At 41.3% G+C, this 17768-nt stretch overlaps 1 protein-coding gene across 14 annotated transcripts in view; it reads left to right on the forward strand.

Annotated features, from left to right (window-relative positions):
• The first annotated feature begins 7 nt into the window (after positions 1 to 7).
• Positions 8 to 17768, forward strand: part of ttll5 (tubulin tyrosine ligase-like family, member 5) — a 93310-nt gene continuing 75549 nt past the window's right edge. For 4 of the 14 annotated variants that reach the window (XM_061794720.1, XM_061794722.1, XM_061794719.1 and 1 more), the window contains exons 1-14: positions 9 to 330; positions 465 to 581; positions 2692 to 2798; positions 3752 to 3834; positions 4939 to 5045; positions 5687 to 5817; positions 6132 to 6214; positions 8099 to 8168; positions 8275 to 8359; positions 9199 to 9300; positions 10523 to 10614; positions 10693 to 10800; positions 15610 to 15691; positions 15933 to 15994. In XM_061794720.1, the coding sequence (XP_061650704.1) occupies positions 523 to 581; positions 2692 to 2798; positions 3752 to 3834; positions 4939 to 5045; positions 5687 to 5817; positions 6132 to 6214; positions 8099 to 8168; positions 8275 to 8359; positions 9199 to 9300; positions 10523 to 10614; positions 10693 to 10800; positions 15610 to 15691; positions 15933 to 15994 (1171 nt within the window). In that variant the 5' untranslated portion in view covers positions 9 to 330; positions 465 to 522. Of the gene's footprint in view, positions 331 to 464; positions 582 to 2691; positions 2799 to 3751; positions 3835 to 4938; positions 5046 to 5686; positions 5818 to 6131; positions 6215 to 8098; positions 8169 to 8274; positions 8360 to 8700; positions 9110 to 9198; positions 9301 to 10522; positions 10615 to 10692; positions 10801 to 15609; positions 15692 to 15932; positions 15995 to 17768 lie in introns of those variants that run through there. The other 10 variants (XM_061794712.1, XM_061794715.1, XM_061794716.1 and 7 more) reach the window with 8 other exon arrangements.

Genomic DNA, 17768 nt, shown 5'->3' on the forward strand with positions numbered 1-17768 from the left:
GCGCATGCGGAGTGCAGTGTTGCTATTTAGTTGTTGTAGTAACCAGGAAGATTAACAGCGATGAGCAACACTCCCTGCATATATAAGCTAGTTAGCTTTTAGCAGTCTCCCTGAAATAAAGGGAAGTTTAATGTTTTTTGGACAAGAGGTACCTCTGTGTTTTTCCCCCACTTCAAAAATCTGCATGTAATATCGTCCGCTCTGTGTAGCTCACATCGATGATGTTTTTGTTTTTAAAAATTTAGTTGCGTGTCAATTTCTTGTAGCTAATATTTGTTCGACTGTCTGGATTTACCATTTGTAATGACAAACGACTGTTTTTTCCTAAAGGTAAATGGAAGACTATTTTACAAATAGAGCTACAAACCGTTTGTTATAGTATGTTCGTTCTCATTGGAGTCGCATCCTTATTGGACTCCGACCAAAAATTCGCAGCATATTGTATTTGTCTTGGTTTGCCTCAGGAGGGAGCTACAATGGCACCTGATCCAAGAAGGATTTGAGCTCTCTCTCACTGTGGAGATGCCAGCGGTTGCCCGGGATAAGGAGGATTTGGAATCCTCTGCTGAAGACGAACATGAGTGAGTTCTGAGCCGTTTGTACCTCTTGTCCAAATGCATAACGTTATCCATCCATCCATCCATCCATCATCCATCCATCCATCCACCCAGCCATACACAATAGGTTGAAACACGATCCTCTTGACACAGTCACACATTTTATCCCTGAAACACAGCTTTTATCCGCTCCAGTGCTCTACAGTGCCTTGACGTACGAGTTGAATTTGTCCGATGACCACGCTCGTAACGCGAAACACTTGTATCTCAAATCGTCTTTCCCCATTGAAATAAATGGAAATGACAATGATCCGTGTCAGACCGACATTGTGCTCCCTCTGGTGTGTGCGGCCTTGCCACCAGAGGGCAGTATAATGTGGCCACACATGAAGAAGAGTATATATTCTATATATTCTCGCAGAGGATAAAAAAATATATACCTGCCTGTGAGTATTGTTATATTGTCAGTGTGCATGCGTTTCTGTACCATTTTAGTTCAGATATATGTTTCTTAAAAGCGTTACAACACCACAATATCAAAGTTATCTGTTATCCCGTCTGTGGCGTCTTGCATCGTATAGTAGCTTTAAGCTAGCGGCATAGTTAAGTGGTTGTTTTAAATACACAACATGTAATTCTTTGTTTTGTATTTACATTGACTGTAAACTTCAACTGGCAATAAACAGTCTCTTTTTTTTTTTTTTTTTTTTTAGAATTGTTCACTATCTGTCTAACTGCTTCTTGTTGTGAAGCGAGTTGAGTTTGCTGCCAGTATCTAGTGCTTGTACCTCAAAATTTTGATTGCAAGTCAAAGTAAAAAATGTGTCTAGCGACAGCTCGTATCTCGAAAGACTCATAAATCGGGTCCCTCATAAGTCAAGGTACCATGAAAAGTGGTTTCCACGTTTGCCTCAATGGTCTGAGGTTTGCAGTTCGAATCTTGGCTCCAATTTCCTATGTGGCGTTGGCATGTTGTGCTTCCTCCTACATCACAAAAAGATGAGTGTACAAGACTCTAAATTGCCCATAGGTCTGAATGTGAGTGAACGGTTGTTTGTCTACATTTAATTAGCTGGCGACCGTAGCCCATCTTTCGCTCAAAAGTCAGCTGGGTTAGACTCCAGTTCACCTCTGACCCTAATGAGGACAAGTGGTATATAGATGGATGGACGTTACTGGAGAGCTACTAATCACAGTAGGCACTGAACACTAAAAAAGGGCGACAAAAGGTGTAAAAGGTGCCAAGTAGACACACTTGGAGTATGAACACCTAAATACCAAATTGAAAGTGTGTGGCAACTGAAGAACATACATGACGCTTCTGCACCATGAAGCTTAACGCAACGTGTCAACAAGAGTGTGTGTAACTTAGTTTCTTCCCAATCTGAATCGTTTTATCTCCATCCATCCTTCCATTCTCCGAACCGCTTATCCTCACTAGGATTGCGGGTATACTGGCGTCTGTCAGTTGACTTCGGGCGAGAGGTGGGGTACACCCTGAAGTGATCGCCAGTCAATAGCAGGGCACATATGAACACACAACCTTTCACACTCACAGTAACACCTACGGACAATTTAGAGTCTTCAATTAACCTACCATGCATGTTTTTGGAATGTGGGAGGAAAGCGGAGTACCTGGAGAAAACAAAAACTGGCACAGGGAGAACTCCCCACAGGTGAGGCTGGATTTGAACCCCTCAGAACTGCGTGGCGGATGTGCTAACCAGTCATCCGCCATGCCGTCCTTGTTCTGTCTCTTAAACTTAATTCACCTCGCTAGTACACAATATTTCACTGGTCTTAATCATTGTTTTTGTCCAAAGTAAACAACAGTGACGATGATATCTGATCTATTGTGTATCAAACCTGGATACCTAAGCTGGGGGCAGCAATTATTTACATTGCTCCCAACCTTATCAGGAGCAGTCATGGCTGATTGAGTTCTTCCACAGCAACATGCTGTCTTATCGTATTTTTCGCTTGATAACCAAGCTGTGTCTGGTACACTCAGATAGTGTAAGACCATTTGTTAGTACAGTATGTGGGGTTTGTTCTTGTCCAGCTCATGATGATATTGAGAAAATCTGACTTCATGGTGTCTCATCTAAATTGTATTGATTTCTTTACTGACTAGGGGCCATCCTTGTATTGCCTGGAGTGGCCTTACCAGGACAATCCCAATCTTCTTGTTTTTCCCTGAAGCCATTGTTTCGAAGGATGGAACTATCTATGCTGGTGGAGGTACTTTGTAGTTCTTATTGCAACGTGGAAAAAATATTGTACTTGCTCTGAACGCAACATTTCTATTTAGAGAGACTGTTGAGTGGAACCTCCAAAGTCTAACAACCAATTTTGTAATGGTGGTCATTTAAAACAATTTAAAATAATTAGTCCCACAATGTTTCTACAACAGTATAATCCATCCATCGAATTTCTGAGCCGCTTCTCCTCACTCGGGTCGCGGGCGTGCCGGAGCCTATCCCAGCCATCGTCGGGCAGGAGGCGGGGTACGCCCTGAACTGGTTGCCAGCCAATCGCAGGGCACATACAAACAAACAACCATTCGCACTCACAGTCACACCTACGGGCAATTTAGAGTCCCCAATGAATGCATGTTTTCGGGATGTGGGAGGAAACCGCAGTGCCCGGAGAAAAGCCACGCAGGCACGGGGAGAACATGCAAACTCCACACAGGCGGGGCCGGGGATTGTACCCGGGTCCTCAGAACTGTGAGGCTGACGCTCTAACCAGTCGTCCACCGTGCCGCACAACAGTATAATATACAATACATTTGTTTCAGTCTAAACATCAAATCTTTTTATGTGAAGTAACATTTTAGCATTCTGACTGTCATACAAGTATAACAAGTTAACCACTGTATCATAAAACTAAAATAAAGTAAAACTTCTCACTAAAGCGGGAACTCGAAGGTGTTTGGATGGTGATACTGGCACCTACTTGCATTTTAGTGATATTGCTGGAATAAAACAAAAAAAAAAATCCAAAAAGCCGTTTATGTTTGGTCTCTTGGTGTCGCGCTCACTTCTCACAGAACTAAAGTCTCCTGAGATTTGCACCTCACTCAGTGTTTTGACTTTTGAGGCAAGCTTTTAGCTGAAATGAAAATTGGACAATATTTGTGGCACTTTGGTGGTTCTGCTGTCTATGAAATGACGATCTGTTTCATTTGCCAGAGCGATACAACATGACCTTCAAGATTGTGCGCACAGAGAGTCGCCTTGTGCGGGGGATACTGACCAATCATGGTTTCCATGAGGTAATGTTCTCCACAAAATGAGGCAAATGTAAAAGATTCGCTTCAAAATGACTGTTTATGCTATTTATGTGAACCTCCTCTGTGTAGGATAGAACAGGGCTGCGCCCCCACACCCAAATAGTAACAATGTCAAAGCCTGGGAACGCATGCATGGAAAGAACCAAAATGACCTCAAGAGCATTAATCTGGTTTCACAAGGCCATACAATCCCCATTATTGCTCCTTCCAAGCAGTTACAATTAATTCTCTTTTTTTTTTTTAAATTTCATTTCAATGCTTCTTGACTCCCAGTAACCCATCATCAAAGTCAGACGAGTGTCTACCACAGTGAATGGCCAGAGCCAGAATTTAATAAGGCTTTATTGCAAACATCTGTCTCCTCTAGACATCGAGCACTCATGTGAACACAGCCTCCATCCTAATGAATGGCTGAAATCAAGCAAAACAGATTAAGATGATGAGTATGTGAGTTAGCAATCATTTTGTCATAATTTCAGTGGATGGAAGTGTATTTCTCCAGTATGGCGAGAGGCTGTCTTTTACGTACTACTCGGTCACATGTATACATGACGACGTCGTCATTCATATGTTGCTATGTTCAGTTTTGCTGTTGTGAAAAAGGTCAGGTGTTAGAAGCTGGTGTGCTCAAGACTGCACTGTCTTGAGACCAGAATTGACAGAGACTAAGACAAGACAAGAATTTGGGGAGTCAAGGCCAAGTCAAGACCGAGACCAAGATAAGTTGAGACCGAGACAAGACCAAGACCATAGTCACATCAGTCACAACACTGCGAAGGAGGTGGGGGGGGGGGGGGGGTGTTAGTTGACACACACATTATTATTATTATTATTATATTAATGAAGGTGAAGGATAGCAAATCTGCGCTGGTCTCGACCGATAAAATCCTGAGTCCGGCCAGTTCGACACCGAGGCAAGACTAATACCTGTGGGAGTCGAGTCCAAGACAAGGCCAAGACCTTTAAAATGTGGTCTCGAGACCAAGACCGGTCTTGTGTTACAACACTATTAGGTGCACACTAAATCAAACTGACTCAATCCCTAGCCTGCTAATTGAAAACTAATATCCAGTATATATTTTTCAGGTTCATTCAAATAGCAACGATTTTAACCTCATGTGGACAGGATCACACCTGAAGCCTTACCTACTCCGAAGCCTTCAAGATTTCCAGAAGGTCAACCACTTTCCCAGGTAGGAGAAATCGTGTCATAATCGTTCTCACATACAGGTATTCAAATCAAATGAAAACCACTAACCCCTCGAACATCATCCATTCCATGGCACTTGTTGACTTTCAAAGTGTTCCAATTTCAAAATAAATGTTCTTGTAGGATTTATTTATTCGGCAGTCATACTGTCATCATCAACAAAGTTAGTTTAGTTTGGAAGTAACATTTTAACTGTCACACAAGTTTAAAAATTGACCACTGGATATGTTGTATTGCTCATATTGTACTGCGTAACCCATCCTTCAGATGCTCACTGAGCTGAAATCTCAGGAGATTTCACTGTTGGTGATGTTTTGTTTTTTCATTTTTGAATGATATTTTTCCTCAGATTTTGTTTGAACTCCAACCTCGGCAATTCCATTGTATACTGCACATAATTTGGTCCAAAAAAGTATATATATATTTTTTGCATGCAAACGTATGTAGACGTTACAATGGTTATCTTGTTCCAACCCTTTCCATTTCAATTGTTTTGTCGTTTGACTGTAATACCCTGTTTTTCTGTCATATTTGTTACTGATGCCAATGGATAACAGAATAACTCCGGCAGAAGGTTCTCACATTCCTGAAATAGCCATATTTATCTATCATGTCAAATTACAGATCTTATGAACTGACCCGCAAAGATCGGCTTTATAAAAACATCCAACGAATGCAGGAGGCCCATGGCTTCCAAAACTTCCACATAGTTCCACAGACTTTTGTGCTTCCGTCGGAATACCAGGAATTCTGCAGTAAGTACCTGCTTGTCCAAGTCGAGCTCGTTTCTGTCCATTCTTTGTAGACATTATACAGCCAAACAATTAGGTACTGTTATAATGAGATCCAATACATGGGTTGTGACATCAATTCGGCCTTTATGAAGACAGGAATGCTCGGTTTGGATTGGCACTGTCATTGAGGTGTTGATTTGATTACAGTTGTAATCAATATTATATACAGTACATTTTTGTTCTATATTGTGCAAAAAGCAAACACTCAATCAAATGAATTCTATGCAATATGCTTCCAATCATGTGTTCTGTTCTCCTTCCTGCTCGCATCGCAGGCTGTTATGCCAAAGACAAGGGCCCGTGGATAATTAAACCAGTAGCATCTTCGCGAGGACGAGGCATCTACTTAGTCAGCAATGTGAGTGATTCTCTATTTGGATTGTTATTGCTGTGATGGCACTGACTTTAACACAGTCCTCCAAAATAGACACAATGCTGAATTTCAAGCAGTGACAGAGAAAATCTTGCCTGTCATCTTTGGCACCTTGAAAAGCATTCAGTGTGGAAATTTGAGAATTGTGACAAGGCTGCAAAGGCTCTTAATATTTGTGTTGCACATCCCAACATGCAGCCTACAGTTACAATGAAACGAATAGATGTATTTTTATGTTGAATGCAATGTATAATGTACAGTGTATTTATATACACAAAGAAAGCTGGGATAGGCTCCGGCTCCCTGCAACCCTCAACTTGATACGTGATTTAGAAAATGGATGGATGGATTTGATATGTCAAAGTCATTTTTCTTCACTGGTATGAGAATAGTGGAAAGTGAGGGTTTAGTAATAGTAATAAGCATTCATCCTTGCATTTTCTGTACCGCTTATGTTGCAGTGAATTGTGAGAGAATCCTGTGTGAGTTGTACAGTACTTAACAGTTGGTTGAGCAAAGAGCTATCAACTTGTTTTTGAAACCTGAATGAAGTTGGTGGAGTAAATCACACTTGCAAGGCGTTTTTGCTTTTTGGAGCAGCTCCACAAGCTTCTCACTCTGAAAACATTTGCACAATTCTTCTTCTTCTGTGGCATTTTTATGAAAAGAATGTCAGAGTGATATAGAGATATACAGTATGTATACTTTTTGGTGTGTGTTTTCTCTGTACTGGAGCCAGCTTTGAGGTTAAACACTCCCCAGCAGACTCTTTTAATTCGACTTGGTCACCTGCAGCATCTTTCAAGCTCATTACAGACAAGTGAGACCTCTGTTGGCTATTGCCACTTCACCTTCAGTCTTCTTTTGATATCTGATTGCTCTACGACAGTGGTTCTTGAACATTTTACACCATAATGAAAAATGATTTTATCATTAAAAAACAGTAGCGTAGGTTTTATACCCTAAAAAGAAGATTTCATTTTATTGTATGCCACTGTAACAATTGTATGCCCATTATTGCTCCTTCCAAGCAGTTCCAATTAATTCTCTTTTTAAATTTCATTTCAATGCTTCTTGGCTCCCAGTAACCCATCATCAAAGTCAGACGAAAAGGAATATTTCATTTTATTGTATGCACAGTTTGAACATTAAGACTGACCTTAAATACAGGAAAAAACAAACAAACAAACAAACAAACAAAACCCTGTAGTTATATAATGATTCAATTGAAATGTATTCCATCCATCCATTTTCTGAGCCGCTTCTCCTCACTCGGGTCGCTGGCGTGCTGGAGCCTATCCCAGCTGTCATCGGGCAGGAGGCGGGGTACGCCCTGAATTGGTTGCCGGCCAATCGCAGGGCACATACAAACAAACAACCATTCGCACTCGCAGTCACACCTACGGGCAATTTAGAGTCTCCAATGAATGCATGTTTTTGGGATGTGGGAGGAAAGCGGAGTGCCCGGAGAAAACCCACGCAGGCACGGGGAGAACATGCAAACTCCACACAGGCCGGGCCGGGGATTGAACCCCCGTCCTCAGAACTGTGAGGCTGACGCTCTAACCAGTCGCCCACCGTGCCGTGAAATGTATTCCACATTTAAAAAAAAAATCAAAAATAAACCCCGTGGGTCTAAAAGATGTAACAGAATTGTACTTGAAACTTTCAAGTTCTGAGTGCAAGTGGATCATGGGTTTACATAGAGGGTGCTGAGGGGACACGCCAACAGTGGATGGTGCCACCTTGTGGAGATTACCTCCAGATTGTACCTTTTAATATTTTCAAAGAATGATGAGAAAAATACTGTCTGTGTTTTGAAAAATATAGTACTGTTCAGTTATTTGTCATGTGGCTTTCATCCTGCAGCCAAATCAGATATCAGTTGATGAGAACATTTTGGTGTCCCGCTATATTCATAACCCTCTACTGATAGATGGTGAGTTGTTTCTAATCTATTAAATTTGGCTGCAACTGGCACATTTTGATGGGTTTATAGTTTTAAATCCTTTTGATTTGCCTTCATGTTACATTTTGTTGTACAGAGTTCAAGTTTGATGTGCGCTTGTATGTGTTGGTCACATCATACGATCCACTCCTCATCTATGTATATGAGGAGGGCCTCGCTAGGTGAGTGTGCATTGGAGTTTTCCCGTGTTATACTTTGTTGTACCTCTCCAAAATGAAAGGAAGCCCATTTTTAAGAAAATAAATGCCACAATTGAATTTTTGTCAGAGGTTTACACATGTGCACACTGAATTCTGAACAAATGTTAAGAATTTGCCAGCCAATTGGTAAAGAGTAAAATGGATGGCTGGTTACCATTAGCCTTATGAATGCCCACTGTTATTCCCTCATTGACCAGCAGAGAGCAGGCTAAACATGCCAGACCAAAACTAGTCGGAAGTGAGAACTGGGTTTTGGACTTTGTAACAAAGCTCTCTATTGTTCAGTAGTAGGTATCGAGATATAATCCTGCAATGGACTACTGTATTTGGATCATGGGGTGAATGTGGATATTAGGGGCAATCATGTTTGTTTTTTTTTCAACCAGAGGCAATAGCCAGGTGTAGTTACAGTAGGTAGATATTTACAGGTAAAAATATACAGGAGATAAAGTACAAGCTTGACAGATCAGCCAGTGTCATTGTTACTTATGTACAAGCAGCACAACAGAGGTGGGCTTCTGGCTCGATGAACAACTGTGAGCGATAAATGGGGCTTAAATTCCTGGTCCCACTTTTATCTCTTGACATTCCGTTGGGTTGTGTTGGAATTTAGGTACATAGTATGTGCCAAGGAATTCTCATTGTTGCACATATGGCATCCGCACCTCTGAAACAGTTCCAGAAAGCTAATCTCTACACAAAGTGGCAAGTGTAAGTTAATCATTTAGAGAAATGTGGTGATTATTTTTTGGGATGGCGGTTTTGTTTGTGTGGTATAAACAACTTCTTTCTGTACTCAGATTTGCCACCGTCAAGTATGACAGGACTGCAAAGAATATTAAGAACAACTTCATGCATCTCACCAACTACAGTGTGAACAAAAAGAGCAGCGATTATGTCAGGTAATTCTCATCTGAACTACACTATGTGGACAAACGTGTGAAGGCACCTCTTAAACATCCATCCATCCATCGAATTTCTGAGCCGCTTCTCCTCACTCGGGTCGCGGGCGTGCCGGAGCCTATCCCAGCTGTCATCGGGCAGGAGGCGGGGTACACCCTGAACTGGTTGCCAGCCAATCGCAGGGCACATACAAACAAACAACCATTCGCACTCACATTCACAGCCACGGGCAATTTATAGTCATCAGTGAACCTACCATCCATGTTTTTGGGATGTGGGAGGAAACCGGAGTGCCCGGAGAAAAGCCACGCAGGCACGGGGAGACCATGCAAACTCCACACGAGCGGGGCCGGGGATTGAACCCCGCTCCTCAGAACTGTGAGGCTGACGCTCTAACGAGTCGCCCACCGTGCCGCCCTCCTAAACATTTCATTCATCAATCAGGGGTTAGGCTAGACCACAGGTTTCAAACTCAAGGCCTGCGGGCCAGATCCAGCCAGCCACATCATTTTATGTGGGCCGCTAAAGCAAATCATGTGCGTCAACTTCATATTTGTGGTTAAATTCTTTACCAAAATTGCAAAATTTAGTAACAATAGGATATTGTGATTTGTGACCAACCAGCCTTTTAAATTGAACAATATTTGAACAAACTATTTTCCTAGATTCATTCATTTTAAAACGAGTTATCCATCAATTTGATGTATACAGTATATGTAATATGGTGAGGCGATTATACCTTCAGATGGTTTCACAATCGTAGCAGCCTTCGTAGCAGGAAATTGTAACTACAATATAGAGAGTTTGGCACTGCTGGTTCACACCCTTGAGTCCCCACTGCTGATTTTTCATCTTTCCAAGACATTTTGGACAGTCCTATGCTCTTTATTCTGTGGGAGCAGTTTGCTAAAGGCCCCTTTCTGTCCCGAGAGCGCAAAGCAAACATGGCTGATTTTGGTGGCGAACGAAATGACCCATCGAACACCTTATAGATGAACTAGAACAGAGACAAAAACTCCCACAGACATGCTCCTAAATTGTGTAGAAAGCCTTCCAAGAGTGGCTGCTGTTACAGATACAAATACTCCATGTTTGCTGTGGGTGTAACGCTATGCGTCCCAATACCTTTAACCACTGTAGAATGTCATTCATCTTTTCGCCTGGTTGCAGATAATGGAAACCTTCATTCATTCATTGTCAGTGCATCTCTTCCACTTTCAGTTGTGATGACCCTGAGGTTGAGGACTACGGGAACAAGTGGAGTATGAGTGCAGTGTTGCGCTACTTGAGGCAGGAGGGGAAGGACACCGCACGTGAGTCCGACCTTTTATCATCTTCATTTTGTGAGTATGTATGTCCTCTAATATGTCCATTTGTCTCTTTTCTGGCAGTGTTGATGAGACAGGTAGAGGATGTGATCATCAAAGCTGTGCTCGGTGCACAGATGCAGATCGCCGGCGCGTGCAAGATGTTCATTCCTTACCAGACCAACTGCTTTGGTATGCATATTCTTGTCTCAAAATGCAAGTCACAGAAAGCAGAACGAGTGCCACACAACATTTGACGTGACAGAGTATCGCTTTGAAGAGAGGTGGCAAAAGGACTAAGGACTCTGTATTTTCTGTTAAAATACAGACACTTCTGTAAAAGTAAACAATCATTTTCACTGTCAATTATATACAATACCCATTTTGATAACTTGGCACAATGGAAAAAAAACGTTTTTCTTTAATTAACTCATGTCGTGCGCTTACTGAGAAGGAGAAAAAAAAAAAATCACGCTCTTTACATGTTGCGTGTTTTCTGTGCCTACAATGTTGTGCGATTAAGGACGACTGACTGATTATCCGAGATATTGATGGGCGTCTTGACTGAAGCCTCCTTCCAGTCGTATGTTTATAATTGTACCGCTCCTCCGCAGAGTAAGTTAGAACAATGAGGGACTAAGCAGAAGTGACTTCTGGAGACATAATAACCACCAGCCTGGTTTTGGGCTGTCATGCCAACATGGAGCTTTTACGTGTCGAAAATCACAACTGCATCAAGATGTCATCTTCACGCTGCTATACATTAAGAAGCCAGGGGGTGAATGATGACAATGCGGGTATGAGTTTGGAAATGGGATTTACTGAGTTGCAGCCTGGGCCTCGTGCATGATACCAGCTCTTCGGAGCCGTGACTGAAAGGAAAGTTTGCTTTTTTGCGCAGTCGTTCATTTTGCTTTTAAGAACTCTCCCTATTTCAGAGCCAATAAGTGCTTGGACTGAACAAAGTCCTGACTGAGCTGCACGTCTCGTTCTTTGACTCTGTTTGAACACAGCGAGAAATGGCAATGAGAATACGCACCCTCAAAAAAAACAATAAAAAGTAGAATCAGACATATTATCGTTCGTGCAAATGTTTGACTCGTTCAACATTCAAACAGCGAGACAGTAATTGCTCTGCACAGCCGGGTATACATTTTTGAAATGTACCAAAAAGTCATGTATGGCCGCACAGTATAAGTGCAGCACCAGAGTTTACTGTCATTTCATTTGATTTAGATAGCCCCAAGCAAGTCAATTACAGTATCTACAGGATTAAGTTTCAGAAAAATCAGACATAGAAAATCAAAAATCAACAGGACCACCCTCCTTGTGATCATGTTGTGTTTTGTGCTGATGGAATATTCAAATCCTTATTGTCTCTGTATGGCGCACATACGATGAAATAGGGCAAAATGTTTGGGCCCCAGCGAGATTCAAGCTCACAACTCACCCTGAGCTGTTTAGCCCATGAATGGTCACCGCTTGAGGTAGTCACTGAATGGAGGTGGTTCCATTGCGAAGTCATCAATCACATATTTCTTTGCTTTTCGACAAAGTACAGAATGAGAGCCACGGACACTGGTGTTCACCCAAAACGTTTCTGCGCCAGACTGAAGAACACTGGCTGGCTCTTGTGTTTGAGAAATTCTATTCTCGAGTGAATCTTTAAAAAACAACAACACCCCACACTGTCTGTACTTTCTCTCTTGCCAGCCTCTATTAGCATTCATCTTTGATCTGACAGCTGCAATATGCTTGTAAGCAGATAAAGCGTCACAAATGCATACATTGAAGGTACTTATAAAAGCACTTATTGTTCATTTTTACACACTCCCTGGCTTGTCTGGAACGGTGCCATTCATTTACTACAGATTGCTCCCTGACATTTTAACATCACATGACATGAATGGCTTCAATACAATGTTTAGTATTTTCAAAAAGGATTTCTTCCTCTTGCTCAATTGGTACTCTGTATCTAGGAGGGAATTGTGTAACTAAATCTTTTTATAGCACTACAGCGTTTCATGTGGACTGAAATAAAAACAACAGGTTTTTCATTTGACATGGCTAAGAATTGCATGCGTGTGGGGCGTGTGTCAGTGGTGAGTGGAAAATGCCACCCATGACGCTCCTCACCACGGCTGTGTGATTAATGGACAGGCTTTTTGCTGAGGGATGCTGATTACGAGATGTTTTGACTAAGATCTGATTAGCCAAGCCAAAGGCCTATTTTGTTACACACAAAACATTCCACTTACTGGTCCTGTGTTCCACTGCGCGTCCCTCATTAAGTGCCGAGTGTGGTCAGATCCCCTGTCTCCTGCTTTTACATTGCTCAGACACTCCCACGTTTTCACTGCCTGTATTTACTGGTGTGATGACACTGCTGCTGATCAAAATCAGACCCAGCTATCATAATTGGGCTGACGGCTGTTAATTTGGACTTTTACAGTGCTTTCATGAGAGCAGCATTCATTTATCACACAGTGATGCAAGAGTACTTCAGTGATTCTGATTGTGGCTGCCCAGCCACGGACGGGGTTGGGGGAGTTTTTTTTGTCTCTTTTAGTGAAGTTTCCAGCTGTGCCTATCCATTAATAATAATAATTAAAAAAAAAAAAAAAAAAAGCTCTTCATCATCCCTTTTTCAGTCACATTTTCTCTTTCCCTCCCTTTTTAACTGGCCTGTTGCGGATGTTCGCCTCTCCTCTCCTCTCCTTGCCCGCGGCGCTTGTCACAGGCCCGTTTAACAGAGCCGCAGAATCAACGTGTCTTGCTGTGAGTGGCTCAGCGGGCTCGTGGGGCAGGCAGGCGCGGCGTCTGCTCCTAATTGGGGGAAAAATGCATGGCACATGGAGTCAGCTTGTCGGGGGCTGTGAGGTGGTGTAACACCTCCCTATTTTCCCCTTGTTGTTGTGGTGCCACCAATGAGGCTCTCCAGACACTCAAACACAGTTAACCAATATAATATTCTGCTCCACAAGACTAATACTTGGTGCCTTCAGGATAAATACCCACTCTTTTTAGTCTTGGTGTGTGTTATGCCTTAAAAAAAAAAAAAAAGGATAAACCTCCAAAGTGAAAAAGAAAATCCCTACTTGTGCTCAGTAGTGGGGGTCTTGTCCACCCACTGATGTTAAAAAAGGCAACATGTTTTGCAGATTTTGGCTTTGAGGTCAATGGCAAAAATGTTTCTGTTCCATCATGAATATAAAATTTGCAGTTAATTTCCGCCCCGTGGCTCTACCACGTTTTGAATGTCCAAGCAGTTTTATGCAATGGCAAGCTTTTGGATGACACATAGTGAGCAATTCAAGTAGGAATAGACATTTGACTGGATGTGGGGACAATGAACAATCATTCTCTCTTGCTTTGATTTGATTCCAGTGTTACCATTGAGCAGAATGTTGTCAATTGCATATATTTGTATAGTGTCCTATAGTATTCTGACGTTATCTAATCATTATCATATAAATCCAAATGATGTGATGTCACTATAATATAGTTTTCTTTTTCAACTACAGTATACATTTCCTAACGGGATATGGGCAATCACAGTGAGGCGTGTGGCATCCATTTTGGCTCGAATTTAGGTTACCAAGCCTCAAAGGCTACTGCTACATCATTTTTCTTATAGTTCTGGGCTGCTTCTATCAAAGGTGATGGCTTCATACCATTGATGCTGAACGTTTGTGAACACACGTGATGGAAAATACACAAAACGATGACCTTGGAGAGTAGTTAGATGTATGGGGTTCATTAGTGTCGTGTTTTTCAGGATCATGGCTGTACCCGTTTTTTTTTGACAGTGTACTTGTTTATTGGATCAGTATTGTCATCTTAAATAGGCCAAACGAGTATTGGGCCACAGTTAAAAACAGCAAAGTCTCTGGAACACTATTAATTGGATTGAACGGCTCTCCAAGCTTTGCGTTTGGATGTTTTGCAACAAACTGATCTGAATTAACACATTGTTCCCCCCCTCAATAAATAAACAAATAAATTACATGAAATACCCAAAAAACAAGAGCATCGTTTTCTCCATTTCCAGAAAAACATTTTAGTAATCAAGTGATTCAGTGACCTTAAAAGAGGTTCTCCATCGATATATTCGCAAGGCTTTTTAAATGGTCAAGGAATTAATGAAAGAGACAAACATGTTCGGTAGAACTGCTCAGAGCATTATTATTAAGTGTAAGTCATCCCTCGCTGTCCCCTGGCCACTTGTGTGTTTAGCACTGGCACTGACCTGAGATGCTTGAACAAACAGTGCAAGTTGCTTTGAAACCTTCATTTCCCCAAGTCTGTTCTCAACACAGACTGTCTGTTCTTTTGAAGTTCCATTAAAGCCTTGGGTTTTTCTTTCACTTATACTTCAGCCGGGCTTTGCCCTCACCCTATAAAATAGTATGGCTTCCCTGCACTATGCAGTCGGGTCCACCGCGACACTCAAAAAGGGGACACTGACACTGCAGTGTGTCTCAGTGTGGGAAACAAGATGGAAAACTGGCTCTCTCCAAATGGACAAGATACTAAATTTAATGATGAGGGTGACGCTCCTCTGAGCGGTGTTCTCTTGTTAATAAGTTCTGACAATATGTAGACGGACATACTGTTCCCAGCCACGAGGACATTTTTTGCCTGTATCTACAAAACTATTCGCAGCCACAGTTTGTTTTTGATCCCCTGCCTTGCATAAGCATTTAACGACTGATGAAATGTGCATGCACTTAGTTGATGTAGTAGAGCCAATCCCTCAGTAGCAGTGCTGGATGAGTGTTCTCTTTTGAGTGACTGTGTATATAACATGCATGTAATCCATAGCAGAGAGACATCGGCCATGTTGCCAAATGCCACAAAATTGGGCTCCGATAAACCTCTGGAAACGCTTGTGACTTTGATACTCCTCAGCTTTTATTTGCAGCAATCAGGCTTTACTTTTGCTGACTTTCCAAGTCTGCGGTGAAAAGCTTTCGATTCATTATGACTTTCTCTTTGTAGAACTTTATGGATTTGATGTGCTAATTGACTCCAACCTAAAGCCCTGGTTGTTGGAGGTGAACCTTTCTCCATCTTTGGCCTGGTGAGTGACACTTTCCAATCAAATTGCGAGTCTTGAACTTGTTTTAGTGGGATTTGTTTTACAATCGCACACAAACATTTTGGAATTTTCAACAAAAATATATGCTTATTGTATTCATGAGAACATGCCCTCATGCAGCAGAACTTTTATTTCTCCCAAATATGATTATGGAAAAGCTGTTTTGTTTCTTTAATTTAGCATCTTGGCTTCATTTAATTGCATAACTTCTGCTTATTTGCAGTGATGCCCCCTTGGATTTGAAGATAAAGGCCAGCATGATTGCAGATATGCTCTCACTTGTGGGTTAGTGCTCTCTAAACCAGTTTTGAAATGGAATTTCATTTGAGCTGCCTTTATCATTGGAACCAATCCTTTTGCTTTTCATGGCACATATACAGTGATTATCATATATATATATATATATATATATATATAATGCTTAATGATATCTTATTACATTCTTGTGAGAGCTTGTTGATTGCAGAAATGATGCATCAATCTAATAAGTAAAAACATTGCAGTGGTGATTGTGATGGTTGTTGGTGATTGATCGTGTTCAATTTGCACAGCTTGTACTACATTTTTGCTTCACGAGTATATTTGTTTTATCTATGTCTAGTTGTCTATGCTGAACAGCACAACTGGGTTGATGGGTATGTCATAAATTTTGTGGCCTTAAAGCAAAATCTTGGTAGCAAAACACGTGAAGAGATCACAAATAATGACAATGACTTGATGATAAGTCACTTTCAGTGAGACAAGCAGCGATTTCATGGAAATCAATCAATAGTTGTCAAGACATTTTTGCTCAAAGCCACAAATATTAGCTTCACGAAGGCGCCAGTGTCAGTGGAGACACTTAGATGAATTGTCTGTAAAATGTGCCAATCCATCAAATTGATGGATCCACACTGAGATGAAGTCACGATGTGTTGCTTGTGGTCAAATGTTTGTTGTTTACGGTATGCAAGTTCTCTTTGAAATGAAATACTACTGCAATATATTACATGCCCTGACACATTTGTGACCATATGGAAACCAAAATTGTTAATTACTTATAATTACAGTGGGTTTGTGGTGTGTGTGGGTGTGCGCAGATCGTCTCCCTGTTGTGTGTGCTGACAAGCTGGATCAGCCTACAAATAAAATTAAATGAATCTTAACCATGTAGACATAACAAATAATAGCCTGAGGCAGCATAAACAAGGTTTAAATGTCTTCGAACAAGAGATCTCCTCCCCTACTAATTGATAGTGTGTTTGTGTTTTTTTCTCATCAACAACACGTACAAACACACATCAAATCTGAAAGCTCATTATAATCGTTTTGGAGAATCTTGTTAATTATAACCAAAACAGTGTACAGAGAGCCAACCTATTAGTAGGTGTCAATCAAACGGATCTATTTAGTAAATCTGTGGTTCACTCCTAATCATACAGAAAAGATTGAAATATGCCTTTGTACTTGTGCATTCGTATATGAACGTCTGAGTCAATCATGCCGTGCCTTCGAGCAACAAAATCAGGTCATTAATGGAGGGATGGAATCATAATTTGCTTGTATCTTTGGAATGAGACGTTACACCAAGCCAAGTGAAAATCAGTAGTGACTTGTAAAATATAGCACATCAATTATGTACCCAATAATCTCAATCAATTCTGACTGATAATACATAATCAGGTTGCCTGTCAGATCTGTAAAAGGTAACAACATTCCATTAGCATTCATAATCTGCCTTTGCGTAGCCCGCAGCACTGACATATATGTTTAACTTTTCATTGTTTTAGTGGACACGCAACTTAATCCTCAACATGCAGCTGGCACAACAATTAGGTATTCTTGCACAATCTAATATGCTTTTTTCAAAGATCATGATGATAATACTGTCTTGCTATCATATGTGATTCAAGTTACCTTATAGGTACATGGGAGGGTCATCATATTAGACAGACCTTAGAATGATGCAGTGCAGTTCGACACCACTGCAAACTGAACCCGCAGTCATAAACATCCATTATTGTTAAATCACGACCCATGTGCCATGTAAACCCAAACGTTTGTTTTCTTTGTCAAGGCG

Source organism: Phyllopteryx taeniolatus, chromosome 13 (genome assembly GCF_024500385.1).
Source record: "Phyllopteryx taeniolatus isolate TA_2022b chromosome 13, UOR_Ptae_1.2, whole genome shotgun sequence".
Lineage (NCBI taxonomy): Eukaryota > Metazoa > Chordata > Actinopteri > Syngnathiformes > Syngnathidae > Phyllopteryx > Phyllopteryx taeniolatus.